The 17,209-nt window shown below is 44.1% G+C and overlaps 1 protein-coding gene across 1 annotated transcript in view; it reads left to right on the top strand.

Annotated features, from left to right (window-relative positions):
- prkg2 (protein kinase cGMP-dependent 2) overlaps positions 1 to 17,209 on the top strand; it is a 32,261-nt gene that overhangs the window by 12,004 nt on the left and 3,048 nt on the right. The window contains exons 5-17 of the mRNA XM_075467245.1: positions 4,707 to 4,812; positions 5,542 to 5,605; positions 7,943 to 8,020; positions 10,709 to 10,803; positions 11,531 to 11,599; positions 11,747 to 11,845; positions 12,006 to 12,156; positions 12,902 to 13,038; positions 13,597 to 13,686; positions 13,889 to 14,030; positions 16,139 to 16,302; positions 16,497 to 16,619; positions 16,842 to 16,904. Of these exons, the coding sequence (XP_075323360.1) occupies positions 4,707 to 4,812; positions 5,542 to 5,605; positions 7,943 to 8,020; positions 10,709 to 10,803; positions 11,531 to 11,599; positions 11,747 to 11,845; positions 12,006 to 12,156; positions 12,902 to 13,038; positions 13,597 to 13,686; positions 13,889 to 14,030; positions 16,139 to 16,302; positions 16,497 to 16,619; positions 16,842 to 16,904 (1,381 nt within the window). The remainder of the gene's footprint in view (positions 1 to 4,706; positions 4,813 to 5,541; positions 5,606 to 7,942; positions 8,021 to 10,708; positions 10,804 to 11,530; positions 11,600 to 11,746; positions 11,846 to 12,005; positions 12,157 to 12,901; positions 13,039 to 13,596; positions 13,687 to 13,888; positions 14,031 to 16,138; positions 16,303 to 16,496; positions 16,620 to 16,841; positions 16,905 to 17,209) is intronic.

Raw genomic sequence — 17,209 nt, 5'->3', positions numbered from 1 at the left:
CAAGAACAATTTGTATTTGTTTTGGGGGTCTTTATTTACTTTTCATTGATCAATTTTATAATTAATTTGTCTTCAAACAAATGCAGTATAAAGAAAATAATAAGTTTTCCTTTGAAAAATGAACATTTAAAAACAAAAAAACATCTATTTAACTACATAAAATCATCTGTGCATTTATAGTCATCCCATGACTTTAATTCATGGTATTCCTTTGTTTGATAGACACTTGCTGTTTGATACTGACTAACATGGCATTCCTTATAATTCAATCTGCAGAACACTATTGTTTAGCCATAACCCCTGTTCAAATCAAATTAAGCTGATGGTATAGGATTCCAACCCATCCACCCATGAGTGAGACGCACGGACAGAAGCAACAGCAAGTGAAAATCAAGCCTGCACCTTAGTGACCTGATATATTAAACAGCCAATTTAGGCCAATGAGATTTTCTGATTCCTGTTGCTGACTTAAGGCTCAGAAAAATGGAGCGATAACAGGCTGCTCTCCTTAACCCTGATGTTTGCTTTGTGTTATTTGTAATATTGAATATTTTTCAGTGAAACTGTGGTTTCCAGCTTGTCTGATACTATTTAAAATCATGTTCCCATAGAAACACTAAACAGGGTCTGGCCTCCTGAATTTAATCTGACTTGAGCTGTCACCTTATCGTGGTGGGGGGGTTTGCGTGCCCCAATGAGTCTGGGAGCTATGTTGTCTGGGGCTTTAAGCCCCTGGTAGGGTCACCCATGGCAAACAGATCCTAGATGAGGGACCAGACAAAGAACAGCTCACAAAGACCCCTATGATGAATAATATTTATGGACACCGTGTTCCCTTGCCCGGACGCGGGTCACCAGGGCCCCCCCCTGGAGCCAGGCCCAGGGGTGGGGCCCGCCGGCGAGCGCCTGGTGGCCGGGTCTGTGCCCGTGGGGCTCGGTCGGGCACAGCCCGAAGAAACGACACGGGTCCCCCTTCCTACGGGCTCACCACCCGTGGGAGGGGCCATGGGGGTCGGGTGCAATGTGAGCTGGGCGGCAGCCGAAGGCGGGGACCTTGGCGGTCTGATCCTCGGCTACTGAAGCTGGCTCTTGGGACGTGGAACGTCACCTCTCTGCTGGGGAAGGAGCCTGAGCTGGTGCGCGAGGCTGAGCGGTTCCGGCTAGATATAGTCGGACTCACCTCGACGCATGGCTTGGGCTCCGGAACCAGCCTCCTCGAGAGGGGTTGGACTCTCTTCCACTCTGGAGTTGCCCGCGGTGAGAGGCGTAAAGCAGGTGTGGGCATACTTATCGCCCCCCAGCTGTGCGCCTGTACATTGGGGTTTACCCCGGTAGACGAGAGGGTAGCCTCCCTCCGCCTTAGGGTGGGGGGACGGGTCCTGACTGTTGTTTGTGCTTATGCACCGAACGGCAGTTCAGAGTACCCACCCTTTTTGGAGTCCCTGGAGGAGGCACTAGAGAGTGCTCCTCCGGGAGACTCCCTCGTCCTGCTGGGGGACTTCAATGCTCACGTGGGCAATGACAGTGAGATCTGGAGGGGCGTGATTGGGAGGAACGGCCCCCCCGATCTGAATCAGAGTGGTGTTTTGTTGTTGGACTTCTGTGCTCGTCACGGATTGTCCATAACGAACACCATGTTCAGGCATAAGGGTGTCCATATGTGCACTTGGCACCAGGACACCCTAGGCCGCAGCTCGATGATCGACTTTGTAGTCGTATCATCGGACTTGCGGCCGTATGTCCTGGACACTCGGGTGAAGAGAGGGGCGGAGCTGTCAACTGATCACCACCTGGTGGTGAGTTGGCTCCGCTGGTGGGGGAGGAAGCCGGTCAGACCTGGCAGGCCCAAACGTATTGTGAGGGTCTGCTGGGAACGGCTGGCGGAATCCCCTGTAAGGAGGAGTTTCAACTCCCACCTCCGGCAGAGCTTCAACCATGTCCCGGGGGAGGTGGGGGACATTGAGCCCGAATGGGCCATGTTCCGTGCCTCCATTGTTGAGGCGGCCGACCGGAGCTGTGGCCACAAGGTGGTCGGTGCCTGTCGTGGCGGCAATCCCCGAACCCGCTGGTGGACCCCAGTGGTGAGGGAGGCCGTCAAGCTGAAGAAGGAGTCCTATCGGGCCTTTTTGGCCAGTGGGACTCTGGAAGCAGCTGATGGGTACCGACAGGCCAAGCGGAACGCAGCCTCGGCGGTTGCTGAGGCAAAAACTCGGGCTTGGGAGGAGTTCGGGGAGGCCATGGAGAACGATTTCCGGACGGCCTCGAGGAGATTCTGGTCCACCATCCGGCGGCTCAGGGGGGGGAAGCGGTGCATCGTCAACACCGTGTATGGTGAGGGCGGGGCTCTGCTGACTTCAACTAGGGACGTCGTGAGTCGGTGGGGGGAGTACTTCGAGGGCCTCCTCAATCCTACCGACACGCCTTCCGATGAGGAAGCAGAGTTGGGGAGCTCGGACGTGGGACCTCCCATTTCTGGGGCTGAGGTTGCCGAGGTGGTCAAAAAACTCCTCGGTGGCAAGGCCCCGGGGGTGGATGAGGTCCGTCCTGAGTTCCTCAAGGCTCTGGATGTTGTGGGGCTGTCTTGGTTGACACGCCTCTGCAGCATCGCGTGGACATCGGGGGCAGTGCCTCTGGACTGGCAGATCGGGGTGGTGGTCCCCCTCTTTAAAAAGGGGGACCGGAGGGTGTGTTCCAACTATAGGGGGATCACACTCCTCAGCCTCCCTGGTAAGGTCTTTTCGGGGGTACTGGAGAGGAGGATTCAGGAGGTGCAGTGTGGTTTTCGTCCTGGCCGTGGAACAGTGGACCAGCTCTATACCCTCCGCAGGATCCTGGAGGGTGCATGGGAGTTCGCCCAACCGGTCTACATGTGTTTTGTGGACTTGGAGAAGGCGTTCGACCGTGTCCCTCGGGGACTCTTGTGGGGGGTGCTCCGGGAGTATGGAGTGCCGGACTCCTTGATATGGGCTGTTCGGTCTCTGTATGACCGGTGTCAGAGTTTGGTCCGCATTGCCGGCAGTAAGTCGGACATGTTTCCTGTGAGGGTTGGACTCCGTCAGGGCTGCCCTTTGTCACCGATTCTGTTCATAATTTTTATGGACAGAATTTCTAGGCGCAGCCAGGGCGTTGAGGGGGTCCGGTTTGGCGACCTCAGAATCGGGTCTCTGCTTTTTGCGGACGATTTGGTTCTGTTGGCGTCGTCAGGCCGTGACCTTCAGCTCTCACTGGAGCGGTTCGCAGCCGAGTGTGAAGCGGCTGGGATGACCATCAGCACCTCCAAATCTGAGACCATGGTCTTCAGCCGGAAAAGGGTGGAATGCTCTCTTCGGGTCGGGAATGAGATCCTTCCCCAAGTGGAGGAGTTCAAGTATCTCGGGGTCTTGTTCACGAGTGAGGGACGAATGGAACAGGAGATTGACAGACGGATTGGTGCGGCGTCTGCAGTGATGCGGGCTCTGCACCGGCCCGTCGTGGTGAAGAAGGAGCTGAGCCAGAAGGCGAAGCTCTCGATTTACCGGTCAATCTATGTTCCTACCCTCACCTATGGTCACGAGCTGTGGGTAGTGACCGAAAGAACGAGATCGCGAATACAAGCGGCCGAAATGAGTTTCCTCCGCAGGGTGTCTGGGCTCTCCCTTAGAGATAGGGTGAGAAGCTCGGTCATCCGGGAGGGGCTCGGAGTAGAACCGCTGCTCCTCCGCATCGAGAGGAGTCAGATGAGGTGGCTCGGGCATCTGGTGAGAATGCCTCCTGGACGCCTCCCCGGTGAGGTGTTCCGGGCCCGTCCCACTGGGAGGAGGCCCCGGGGAAGACCCAGGACACGTTGGAGAGACTATGTCTCTCGGCTGGCCTGGGAACGCCTCGGGGTCCCCCCAGAAGAGCTGGAGGAAGTGGCCGGGGACAGGGACGTCTGGGTCTCTTTGCTCAAGCTGCTGCCCCCGCGACCCGATCCCCGGACCAGCGGAAGATAATGGATGGATGGATGGATGGATGCATCTAACCTTCATCTGAGTCTTTTTAAAGATCTGAAGATTGAGAGCGGGAGAATCTACATCATGATGTCAACAAGCTCTTTAATGGTTATGTTGACAAAGGCTTAGCACGACATGCCCAGCTTTTGCGTCTTGTTTGGTTTTTATCTCCTTGACCTTTAGAAAAGCACATACCATGTAACGTGTGAGTTCTCTTTGTCTGGGTTTGTATATTTGACCAAGTAAATTGGCTGGTGGTCCTTGGGGGAGGGGCACCAACTTAACCTCAATATTCGGGGTGAACTGGAAAGACTTTGACAGTTTGACAAGTCATGATAACAGATAAACCAGATAAAGGGGAACTCCTTCTTTGCTACCGGTACATGTCAAACTTTTACAACTACTTCTTTCTTGCACCAACAGAGGCCTCTCACAAAGATCCTGTAAAGCTGATTTGACTCACCATCAAGATAGAGGACAGATTACAGAGTTTTTCTCACCTCCTCTGTCCAATCAACAAAACAAAACAATGCACTTCGGTAGTTATGAGAGGGGGCTTTAATAAAACCAGGAAAGATTAATCTTTCTGTTGTTAGTTCCAATGAGACATTGACAAATGTTCTGTTGAAAACAGCCCTTAATAGTATGAACTGATAAAGGCTGCAGATTAAGTAGTTTGTCAGCTTTAAGTCAGAACCTGCAGCAGCATCAGTGCATGTCATGTTGTTTTTACAGCGGTGAACAAAGTGAGGACATGGGCTTTGGACCGGGAAGTGTTCCAGAACATCATGAGGAGGACGGCTGAAACACGACACGAACAGCACCACAACTTCCTCCGGAGGTCAGCCCCAAGTCTTATTATCATCTGGTGACAACAAAAAATTTGATATTACATGGAAGTAATCCAAAAGATAGTGTATTAGGCTCAGAGAAATTTCTATTTCCAGTCAATCCAATAAATAGATCGATTAAAAACAAAAAAAATCTGTAAGCTTTAAGGTCGTTTGAGCCTTTCTTTAATGGACACAAATCCAAACAAACAATTGTCAGCGTCTTCACTGACTACTTAATGTACTGAATGAGCGGCTTTCAGCTTCTACATAGCAGAATATGGAATGATGCGTAGAGTCTGGTGAAATCTCAGTACAATGGTTATTTCAGCAGAACAATTGTGATATTTTCAAGCTGATATCTTGAATTTTGCAAGAATGGACATAGTTTCCATCTAAAAAACTACGACAGTCAGTACCCACATCATTAAAAAGTGTCATTATGAAGAAAACTGATGTGACACATTGGTAAACATGACTTTCTCAACTTTTTTTTTGAGTGTTTCTAGTATTTTCTAATTACAATTAAGCTGATCAGTAATGATGCTAAAAAATTATGTAATGGTGTGTAAAGGTTAAAACATATTAGCAACTTATTTAACTCTTTTTTTTAAAGCAAACTTTCTGTATGACAGATTCTGTGTAAAACTGTAGTTTTTTGCACAAGTCATCCCTTTTTGCATTGTGATTTAAATTACGATGTTCAACTTATGTCTCCTTTTGTTTTTTTTTGCTGTCAGTGTTTCACTATTGGCTAATCTACCAGAAGACAAGCTAAGCAAAATAGTGGACTGCCTCGAGGTGGTAAGTTATTCTGTCAAACTATCTACATTTCTGCAGCAGGGACAATTTGACTTTTATATTATATTGCTTCACTGTTGCACAAACCTCTGGCAGCTCATGGGAGCCTCGGCATTGCAGATAGCTGCTGTCAAAATATCATTAGCATTTGGCCATATACCATTACCACATGTCAGCATATTCAGTCTAGCTCCAGTTGGCAAGAACTCACAAATTACCTTGTTGACGAACAGAGCTGATATTATTCCTGTCAACGCCGGGTGCTGTATATTGTTACCGTAATTATTTGACTAAGGCCCCAGAAAGTGTTTATTCAAATGGGGGACGAGTGATTTCTTAAAGATGTGCGAGTGACAGGTTTTTGGTGTGAGACGATACAAGAGTGTGCGCGAATTTATGTGGGCAATTGTGTATGTTGAAATAAGCAGGAGACCAAGCATTGTATTACTACTGTGAAACAGAAAACGGGTCAAAAACAGCCTTCCTCAGTGTCTTTTCACAATGAAAACTTCAAGGACGTTTGTTGCAGTGGCTGATTGTCCTGCTGCTCCCAACTGTGGGTGGATTTCCTTATTCAGTCATTTCTGATGGAAGGGATTCTCTTGCCTGATAAGGGGGGAACTGTAACCTAATGGAGGTGCAGATGTCAAACTGGAAGGGATTTATGCGATTGTTGAGAACACTAAGTAGTCCTCATTCTTTGGCTTATTTCAGGAGTAAACCTAGGTGACCTGGTATAACAAACCAACTCTACCATCATTACTATAACGACAGTCCTTATAAACAGAACCTTTGTATGTTGTCTCCGCTGTCACAGACCGGTTAAACTCACCTCACCGAGCATGAACGGGACATAAACAATCTCGAACGCTCAAGGAAAATGCCACTTATCTCAAGAGTTTCAACGATAAACATCAGGGAATCCATACGCTTGGAACACTTTTCAACAAAGTTCTAAATAGTCGAATGGATCGCAGCAGTGAACAGTTGCCTTGGCATCTATCCCAAATAACATCTCATCCTGGTCACCGAGATTATTTGCACCTTCGATTAAAAGCTAAAAAACTGACAGTGACGTGGAAGCTCGCTGAATCAATGGCCTGGTCTCAGTGCGCTTTGGATGGTGTGATAGGTTGGGTTTAGAAAAACTGTGACTGACAGGATGAAATGGATGAAATCTGTCTCTGAATGAGAGCTCAGCAGATTGAGAGAGCATTCGGTACTGTATTTTGGTGTTTAATTCAAGAAAATGTCATCCCGAATTTAACACATTTCTTGAAAAATGCAGAATTTCATCACACTGACCAAAGACTTCCTGAACATGGCAAAAAAAAACAAAACAGACACAGTGTGTCTGTGCACACTTGTAGACATAACTGAAGGGGATTATTCTTAGAAGAGTCTATATGTTATTTTGATTTCTTTAAGAACATCTTGCTTTGTTCTATTTGGTCATTGAGCAACTAATATTTTAAATTTTATTTGAATATCACAGTTTATGTGTAGGCTGGGCATTTCTGTCAGTGTTTGTTATCACAGTTTAGAATGACAGATCATCAGCTACTAACCCTTACATCATCATATTACATCTTTTAACGTCTAAGGCAAACTTAGAACATGATTGCCGTTGCTTTAACAGTTCCTTTAACCTTGTTAAAGACTCCATGTTTCACTAGATTTTGAATCTCGGAAAGATTAAATAGTTTTTCATTGAATTCCTGACAGGAATCTTTTTGGGCAGATCTGATATACCGCCTCCATGATGCAGCATGATAAGTTCTAAAGGCATTCGGGAGCTGACCCAACTCCTAATACTTTAACATTTAAACAGGTCTCTTTCGATGTATTAACCCTGAGCCATGCCATCTGACTGTGTATCTGACAACTGGCTATCAACTGCTTAAAAATGACAAAATAATTTGGTTTTCTTAGGTTCATATTCATACAGTTTTTAAACGTTTGGGATCATGGCCTTTTTTTCACGTAGCCAATTTCCACAGAATCATAGGTCATTGTTAATATAAACCATGCTGTAATACCCAAATATCGACCTATGGCAAATTCTAGCTAAGTATTCCCGTGGCAGACATAAAAAACATATCAATTATTATTGACTCACATCCATATTTTATCTATCGCACGGGCCCCGTCATTTCCCAGCTGATCAACAAGCTGAGGAGCTCTGACTGACAGAGTTGTCTGATGGCTGAACTCCAGCTCTCATACCGCAGGGGACTGACGACCAGGAATAAGGCCAACTGGGTCAATGGTTAAAATCAATGTAATGCTTCGGCTCTGATTGTTGTCCTCTCCCATCCACACTCTTTTCCTTCCCCTTAGGAATACTATGACAAAGGAGAGTATGTCATCCGGGAGGGTGAGGAGGGCAGCACCTTCTATATCATCGCACAAGGGAAGGTAACATATTTGATCATTTCTGTGTACACATAAATACAATTCAACCACTCAAGCTTAAACGTTTAGTAACTAATTCTAAACTTTGTATCTCTGACAAACATTCTGTACAATTTTTGATTATTGGAAAAATGATTTAACTAAAATATGCCAAATAACCACTTGCAATTTTTGCTGAAATTAATTCATAATTAATATGATCTGATAAAACTTGTGACTGACAGTTTGTGGTAAAAAAAAAAAAAAAAATAGGTTCCTCTAATTCCTACAGCTTAAAATAAAACTTGCACAAATCCACCTTGAGGGAAAACAAACAACAACGAGGACAGTCACTGACGCTGATCTCTAACCAGTGTGAATGAATGCATTTTTTCCAGTTAATTACAAATCTGTGCATATATGAGAAACTATAAGGAGAGGCTTAGGAATCAAAGCTTAAGCACAGCAGAGAGGGAGGGGAAGGGGCTTGTAAGTCCACCCTGTAAGTTCTCAAAGTTTGACTTTAACAACCTATGCATTTCTGTGTAAATTGCTATTTTGTGTCCAAGTTTTTTTCCCCATGAAGATGTTCAAGGCCTCCACTAACATGAGGTAAATTGCAATTTTATTTTAGCTCACCCGCTCTTAAATGGGGCCTCCATCGTCATATATGTTACTGTTTTAAATCAGATATCTCCAAATAGATGTAATCGGGGAGGGAACTCAGCTTATCTTATCAGTCATAATTTTTGCTTTCATTTCTGCCAGTAATGAAAATATTTCACACAAGCTGCTCTGCAGCAACTCCTGAGATATTTTCAGACTGCAGCAATAAAGTGCATTACGAACAGGTATGAGACATAATCCTGCCCTCCAACAACAAAATGAATCCCTGGGTGCTTTGGTTAGATAATCCTGTGTGGCATCTATTTCACTGATTGGAAAGCTGCTTCAGTCTTTGCAGTAAAGACTCCTCTTATTTTTCAGCATTTGTGCTAAATGGCTTCACGAGTACAACTAGACTCTCAAAGTCACAGGTTTTATTCATCTTGTGTTAACTTCTACACTTCAGTACTGCAGACAGACCAATGCATACAAGAGGATATATTGATGGCAACGTTGACCAGTAAAATAATTGATTCTCTGGCTAAAGTACCTTGGACAGCTTTTATGAGCCTTTTTGTGAATTTAAATTAGACTTAAAGGTAGGGTAGGAGATCCTGGATTTTGAGTCCAGCGAAGCTGCATTTTGAAAATACACAGGTAAAAAGTCCCAAACCTTTTCTTCACTTTCCCCCCGAAGGCACGCCTCTAGAGTACATGAACGCACACGAGCACGAGCACACGAAGGTGCACGAGCGCTGTTCTGACAACAAGCATCGATCGTTGCCGTATTTAGTATTTAGTATATGATAACTATACGTTTAATAATGCCAGGTGCTAGCCAAGCTGGCTCTAGTTTAGCTTCCTGCCAAGCTTCTGGACGCGTAATTCGTTCACGGAGCAGGGTACGCGCACAGGGGGAAGGAGGGGGAGGGAGGAGCAGATTGCAGTTTGATAGATGGCATCAGAATCCAATCATTGTTAACGGTCCGTTCAGTATGATTGGATAGTGTTTTTCCTAGGTTGTACGTTCTAGAGGCCACTAAAACTTTTCATATTTGTGTCAAAACTTTTAATTAATTGGTTGCAATGGGGGTGTGAAGAGTATTTCAAGTAATATGTAAAAAAAATTTCCAGAAAAAGATCCCCTACCCCACCTTTAATGGACAATGCTCTATATCTGGTTATGTCAGACTGACAGAATTAATGCCCAAAAGATGTAGAATTAACACAAATCTATTTTTCTCCTGTTACAGCTCCTGTTTTGGCCAACAATATGTTGATCACACTGTGTGAGAGTATGGGGGGTTTGCAGATCTGCGACTCACCCACCTGTCTGTCCGATAAGTCAGCAACCTGACACCGGGGAGCGAAGGGAGATGTAGAGGGGCCAGAGCTGTCCACAGGGGACTTTCAAAATGCCATTATGAGCCAATGTGATACAGCAGCTCCGAAACTCTAAGCTAACTAAACCAGGGAGAGACACATGTTGTTTGGGAGGAAGGGGGCTAATACAGGAAATGGCTCCTCCATCCCCCCATTGTACCCCCTGACAAGTGAGGGAATAAACTCTGAGAGTGGCTGCCACCAGGAAAACCAGAGGAAGTGAGGGTCGCTGAGGTCAAACAGGACACTTAGCTAAAACACACGCAGGCCATTATGGCTATGATGTCATTGTGGCTTTCTTAAACGGGACAGTTCCATGAGTGGGATGTTTGACCTCGACCGTGGTGGGCCACTGTTTTTTTTTAAAGCCTCACAAATTACAGAGAAGTTTCACAAAAATCCAGGCTGCTGGAGTGTTTTTGTTGAAGGCAGCTGCTCTGGTAGGCAGAGCGACAAGCAGAACGGAAACTCCTGATGTAAACCCTCTTACCATTAATGTGTGTATTTGGACAGCGGGTCAAGAAAATACAAGGTGCACAAACGCCGCTTAATCACATCATGATTTGAATTACTGTAATCGAATATGTCAATTTTCAAGGGTTGACGCATTTGAAGTTTTTACAATGTGTGTGAAAATATTCGGAGATAATGAAAAGCACATGTAAAAGCTGAACTGGAGACATGAAAAGTGTGTTGAAAGGTCAAGAAATCTGTGTTGTGCAGGTGAAGGTGACCCAAACCACAGGGGCCAACAAGTTTCCGCAGATTATCAACACACTGCAAAAGGGAGACTACTTCGGAGAAAAGGCCCTCATAAGGCAAGTATGAGTATTAAAAAAAAAAAGCATGGTATCTGCTTTTTCACTTAAAGGAGAACTGCGATATTTTCAACATTAAGCCTCATTTATGAGTCTTCTGCAATGTTTTAGAACCCCCCTCACCACTTTTTTGATGTTTACTGCTGTCTCCGGTATTTGCCTAATTTTGAATCATCTCAACCTGCCTCAGAATGGCAAGCATGGTGCATGTCCAAAAAGGTCCGTAAAAGCACCATAAATGTCCGTTTTCAAAATCATCAACTCACCGGAGTGGTTACTGGTGTGCACTGGTAATCCATATCAAATTATGTTGCGAAAAGTTGCTTCTGTCGTGTTTTATTTGACATTTTGTAAATCCCATTGAGTTCTATTGAAGACTGGATGTTCTCCGTCACCGAAACCATCAAGTGGTGTGGAGTATAGCAAGTCCGATTCAACTGCTGAGCGGACGTTTATCCACGGCTGTGAGGTGGCTAAGAAAATAGTTCGAGCATGAGCGAGCTGCCAAATAAAACACGACAGAAGCAACTTTTCCTTTAAAACAATAAAGAAAACACAAGAAGAAACAGGTTTGAATGCAACTGATTACATCTGTACTGCCACATGCAGTGCAGCAAACTCCATGTGACTCACTTTTCTTTTTCTTTTTTTAATATCTTTATCAAAATATCAAAAGGCTTCGGATATGTATGCAAGCTTACATGTGTGCTGTACCGATGTTTTTCAGCGATGATGTCAGGTCGGCCAATATCATTGCGGATGAGAACGGCGTGGAGTGCCTCGTCATCGACAGAGAGTGAGCATCCTGATATTTGAAGCATTGTTCTCAGGAATGCGAACATGACATTATGTCGAGTGGGATACATCAGCACTATCAGTTGTGATAAAAAAAAAAAACAACGTTCCAGTGGCTGCACCGTTGACACGGTTGTTGTTTTTGTAGGACATTTGATCAGACAGTGGGTAACTTCAATGAGCTGCAGAAGCACCTCCAAGGCTACGTGGCGGCACTCGATCAGGACGACAAGAAGAGGAATGCCAAGTAGGTGCAAAGAATGAGCCAATATAAAGACAAAACTTCATTTGTTTCAGTGAAAAGAAATATATTGAGTAAATCATGGATAGAAACATTAACATAAATGTGTCACCTTTAGAATTCTATGTCTAATGCATGCCTGCTTCCTCTCTGTGTGTCCGTCCAGGAAGTCATTGTCTCGCCATCAGAGTCAGCCACTGTCTCCTGATTTCCTCCAGCTGAAAGACATGGTGTCGGCGTTCCCTTCAGCCAGGCCCTTCGATCATCTCGAGGTCATTGCCACTCTTGGGGTCGGCGGGTTTGGACGTGTGGAGCTGGTAAGATCCGAACTCATCTGATGGTTGGCAGAATTAAAGAACTGCAAACACAAACAGAATTCTGAGTTGTTTGACTTCTGACAACAGGGATAATTAAGGCAATGTATCATGTAGTATTTGATTTGATTTTGATTTGTACTTGTTTTCACTTTCCTCTGCTTCTCATTCTTACTTTTATCAGCACAGCAGCAGCATGTAAAACTGCTGTGACAGAGATACAGTCCAACACTGTAACTCCTGTCACTGTGGGGAAGAGTCATTGTGTTTAATCAAAGTTTGCAACCAGCGCAGAGTCTAAACTTTTGAGCTTTTCGGTGTAAACATACACTGTGTGCCACAGTATGAGGCTATATTACCTAGTTTTATCAAAGGTGCATTACTTTTAGACTTTTTTTGACCTTGTTTCCACATATATGTGATAGTATGCGAGTCAACTAATTTCTACGGGATTCCCTGTAATCTCCGGTGTGCGAAACTCTGTTTTGTTTCCCTTCAGCTCCAGAATTTGCTTGCAATAAAAAAATTTTTTACATGTCAGAAAGTTGGATAAACAAAGTAACAAACAGGCAAACTGCTCACCATGTTCTGAACACATTAAACTTGACTGTTGTTATTAGCCAGCACTACTATTGATTAATCTCATTCTTATATGGGCAACTTACCTTTGCCATAAGAACAGATCCTATATTTTCTGTGTTGAGAAGTGACAAAGTCTTTTGTTAACCAGCGCTACATCCTCCTGCAGGTAAAGGTGAAGGACGAGGACATCACATTCGCACTTAAGATCATCAAAAAGAAGCACGTCGTGGAAAACAGGCAGGAAGAGCACATCCACTCGGAGAGGAGGATCCTCGCTGAGGCTCGCTCGCCTTTCGTTGTCAAGTCAGTCCTCCTGCTCAGCGTCTGAACAGATCTCCATTCTTTATCCTACATGATGAATCTCTGCCCTATTAGTTCGGAAAAACAGTGCGGCGCTTATTAGGGTTTGATGAGATCACGGTGGAGGCCCGGAGCAGATTACATCTCCTCTGTGGGGTAGAATGGCAGGGGCAGATATAAAGATGTCTGCTCAGAAAATGTAGTTATTTTTTTATGAAATATTCCAACAGCAGCTTTTCTTTGCCTTTTGTGAGATTTCGATGATCCGATGTCAGTGTGCAGTGGCACAGATTCAGATATTAAAGCCATTCTTCAGCCTCCTGCTCACCTCTTCTATCTATGCTGCGAGTCCTTGTTTGATTTCTGATCAGGATTGATGGGAGGTGATCTGAGATTTAAGGTCGTGTGTGTTTTCAGTGTGGTGCAGCTTCAAATGCTTTTGAATGTGATACTGAATCCGTCTATTGACCTGACCGACCATTTACCAATAACTATTGCAACAGAAGCTCACAAACACAACACTATTTTCAACCTAAAGCAAACTGGACTTGTTTTCTGCAGACTGTATCGCACCTTCAAGGATAACAAATATGTGTACATGCTGCTGGAGGCCTGTCTGGGTGGAGAGATCTGGAGTCTGCTCAGAGACAGGTGAGATAAGCACAGCGACACCACTCTCAGCTTACTGTCTGTAGAATAACATTATGTTACTGTAAGGCTTTCACCCCACGAGGGAATTCAGATCTGGGATAAAGAATCTGTGGTCCACTTGTAAATTGTTCAGATGCTTTGCTTCTCGGCCATCTTTCCAGAGGAGGATTTGATTCAGAAAGTTTGTCTTTGTTGTCTTCAGGGGGAGCTTTGATGAACCCACTGCCAAATTCTGCGTTGGTTGCGTGACAGAAGCTTTTGAGTACCTTCATCGGAAAGGTGTCCTCTACAGGGACCTGAAGCCTGAGAATCTCATGCTGGACACAGAGGGATACATCAAACTGGTGAGTTTGCTGTCAGTAGCCTCTGTCAGGAGTATCAAAGCGTACAAACAGAAGAAGGGCAGCTTACAGTGCAACAGTTGGGAGCCACCCCTCTTTTATTTATATATTGGTAGGAAAATGGAAAAACATTCAACGATATATTGAATATGCAAACATAAATGGAAATACAGTATTTAAGGCAAAAATAGAGTTTGTAAAATTGTAATAAGCTTGGAAGTCAATATTTGGTAAGAGCATTCATTTCTTTAAGGAGTCTTCAGGAATAGTTCTCCAGGCTTCTTGAAGGACATCTCAAAGCTCTTCTTTGGATGTGGACTTCCTTTTGTTCCGTTCTCTGCCAACATGATCCCACACTGCTTCAGTAATGTTGAGCTCCGGGCTCTGGGGAGGATTCATCCCTCCATCAGACCTGCTGCCACTGATTTTCAGTCCACTTCTTGTGTCCTTTGGCACAGCTCAGCCTTTTCTCCCTGTTTCCCTTCCTTAAGAACGGCTTCAGTGAACAATAGATGGATCAGCTGAAGGTCCAGATGCATCTCTCGGGTTCAGCGTCAGATCTTTGCTGAATTTCTTTCTATTTCTTAATCCTTTAATATCCTGCTCCACTCTTTAGTTGAACTGATTCTTCAGTGGCTTAACTGCATCTTATTAAGACTTCTGAAAGTAAGCGTGCTTGAGCCATCTGTACCATTCTGTTGAGGTATTTAATGCTCAAATTGAGTGTATATTGTGTAATTTATTATTTTTTTTTAACTTTAGAAAAGTTTTCTATGAATTGATATCTCAATATCATAAAAAGAAAAAAATATGTTTTCCATAGTTGCCTCCTTCTTTGGTCTCCACTCTCCCCACCTGCTCCTCATTCTTTATTAGCTCACCTGCTCTCACTGTCTTCAGCACTTATTTCAGTGTTATTAAAGTTACCCTTTAGTTTTCACACTGTTTGTTGCCAGATGCTCTGTCATTGTAGGCTCCATTCTTGTTTTGTTAGTGTGAGATTGTTTTATTTTTTTTCCTACTAGCCTGTTTTTGAATTCATGTCTTTTTTCTTGGATTACCTACACCGGCAGTGCTTTTGGCTTTGGTTTTGTTGTATGTTTATTGAAATTATTCAGTCTCCTTACCTTCCTGCCTTTTCAGTTCAGGGTCCTCTCGTCGCTCCAGAAGCTAAAGTGAGTTCCAGGAGAGAAATTTCAAAACAGCCCTGATGGGGACGTAGTACTTTTGAGACAACAGTGAATCTTTGTGAAAGAAGCTGATGTGCATTATCCTGGTTTGATTGATTGGAAGCTGCTGTTCAGGGAGGTGTGACATATCTCAACAGACTTAATTTGTCTCATCTACATTTAACCTTAGACCTCAGAAGAACTGCAGAAGACACGGGGCAGAAATAATCTTTTAGCTTCTTGGGGGAAAAAAAGCCCTCGAAAAAAGCATGAACGGCTCTAATGACTAATATAAATTAAAGAAAAAAACAACAAATAGCCTAATAAAAACACATTTTGTTATACTTTAGGTTATTGTAGAGACAACTTCAGTTGCCTCAGATTTAGTTTGAGACGTTTGATTCGTAAATACAGTGGAGGTGAAATTACTTTCTCCAGTAAAATCTGTGACTGTGAAGCTCCCCTTCTTCAGAAATCCCCCCAATCTAACCCCTGTATGAGGGGAAAAACAGAGCTTTGTCAGAAAGGTTTTTAATGCTGGTTTTAGAAATGTTTTTTTAAGACATTTTGTGACATATTTTGATTGCAGCTCCCCATTCACAAATCCTTATGCCTGCCAACATATTCTGCATGAAAGAGCTGCAACCAAAGCTGGCAGCGTCTTTCTCTCAAATTGTTCTTTGATACTAACTATAAACAGTTTGATCTCCTGTGATGATTAGTGTGCTTTTTGTTGTTCTAAGTTGTCAAATCTAATCAAATCGGTGGTAGACAAAAAAGCTTTAAGTTCTCAAGGCTGAAAAGTTCTCTTTCTGATCTTCATGAATGTCACCGAATGGCTTCTTTAACTCTAAATATCTAACAGAAAGGCCCTTTAATACTATTGATCATTTTTTGGTATTTTTTTTTAATTAATTCAGTTATATTTCCCTGCCTTCCCAGGTTGACTTTGGTTTTGCCAAGAAGATCAGATGTGGTCAGAAGACGTGGACCTTTTGTGGCACACCGGAGTACGTAGCCCCGGAAATCATCCTCAACAAAGGGCACAACTTCAGTATCGACTTCTGGTCTCTGGGCATCCTGGTGTTTGAGCTTCTTACTGGCAGGTCAGTGCTTGTGGTCATCTGATTCCAATCTGCAGCCAGGCTCTGTGGGAGGTAATTGCCTCATAATCGTTCTTCTTTTTATCACTTCAATCTTGCAGCTGATTTGCAGTAATTGTTGTTTGCTGTCCTGAGCAGAGAGCGCCGCTGAATGCTTTCTCAAAGACAGAAAAACGTTAAAAATCTGCCTGTTTCAGTCCTCCATTCTCAGGAGGTGACCAGATGATGACGTACACTTTCATATTGAAAGGCATAGAAAAGATGGACTTCCCAAAGAAGATTGCCAAGAGACCTGAGGACCTCATACGCAAGCTATGCAGGTACCTCACTCCACGGGCAGCATTCAAAAATATGGAAGTAAAAAGTCCTCAGAACAAAAACTGATGATGGTTGATGATCGGACAAATTATGTGACAAAAATCTGATAATTCTGCTTACACCCTGCACTGCTGACAAGGTTTAACCTTTTTGTCCAGTCAAAGAAGTGTAATTATATGGCATGTGTGCAGAATAAAGTACCTAAACTCTGCGCTACATTTCAGGCGGAATCCGTCAGAACGACTGGGCAACCTCAAAAATGGAATAACTGATATCAAGAAGCACAGGTAAGAAGGAATGGGCTCGTTTTGTTGCTGATCTCAGTGGAAAGATTAGCAGTGGAAACTGACGCTGATTGAAAATTATGGATGTGGGTCCACAGTTTATGACCTCAGCAATCAGATAATCAGATCGCTGAACAATAGCAGAGGGATGCAAAAAACATCAAGGTTTATCACATACTGCAGTCGTATCTCAGTTTGGGATTACTTTTCTTTTATTAAGTCAACATGACACACAGTACAGTCATGAATTATTGCATTTACATGCCTATTTTTAAAAGTGATCCCAACACAGGCTAATGACATCGTTT

Source organism: Odontesthes bonariensis, chromosome 6, assembly GCF_027942865.1.
Source record: "Odontesthes bonariensis isolate fOdoBon6 chromosome 6, fOdoBon6.hap1, whole genome shotgun sequence".
Lineage (NCBI taxonomy): Eukaryota > Metazoa > Chordata > Actinopteri > Atheriniformes > Atherinopsidae > Odontesthes > Odontesthes bonariensis.
This window is presented reverse-complemented; position numbering and strand designations above follow the sequence as displayed.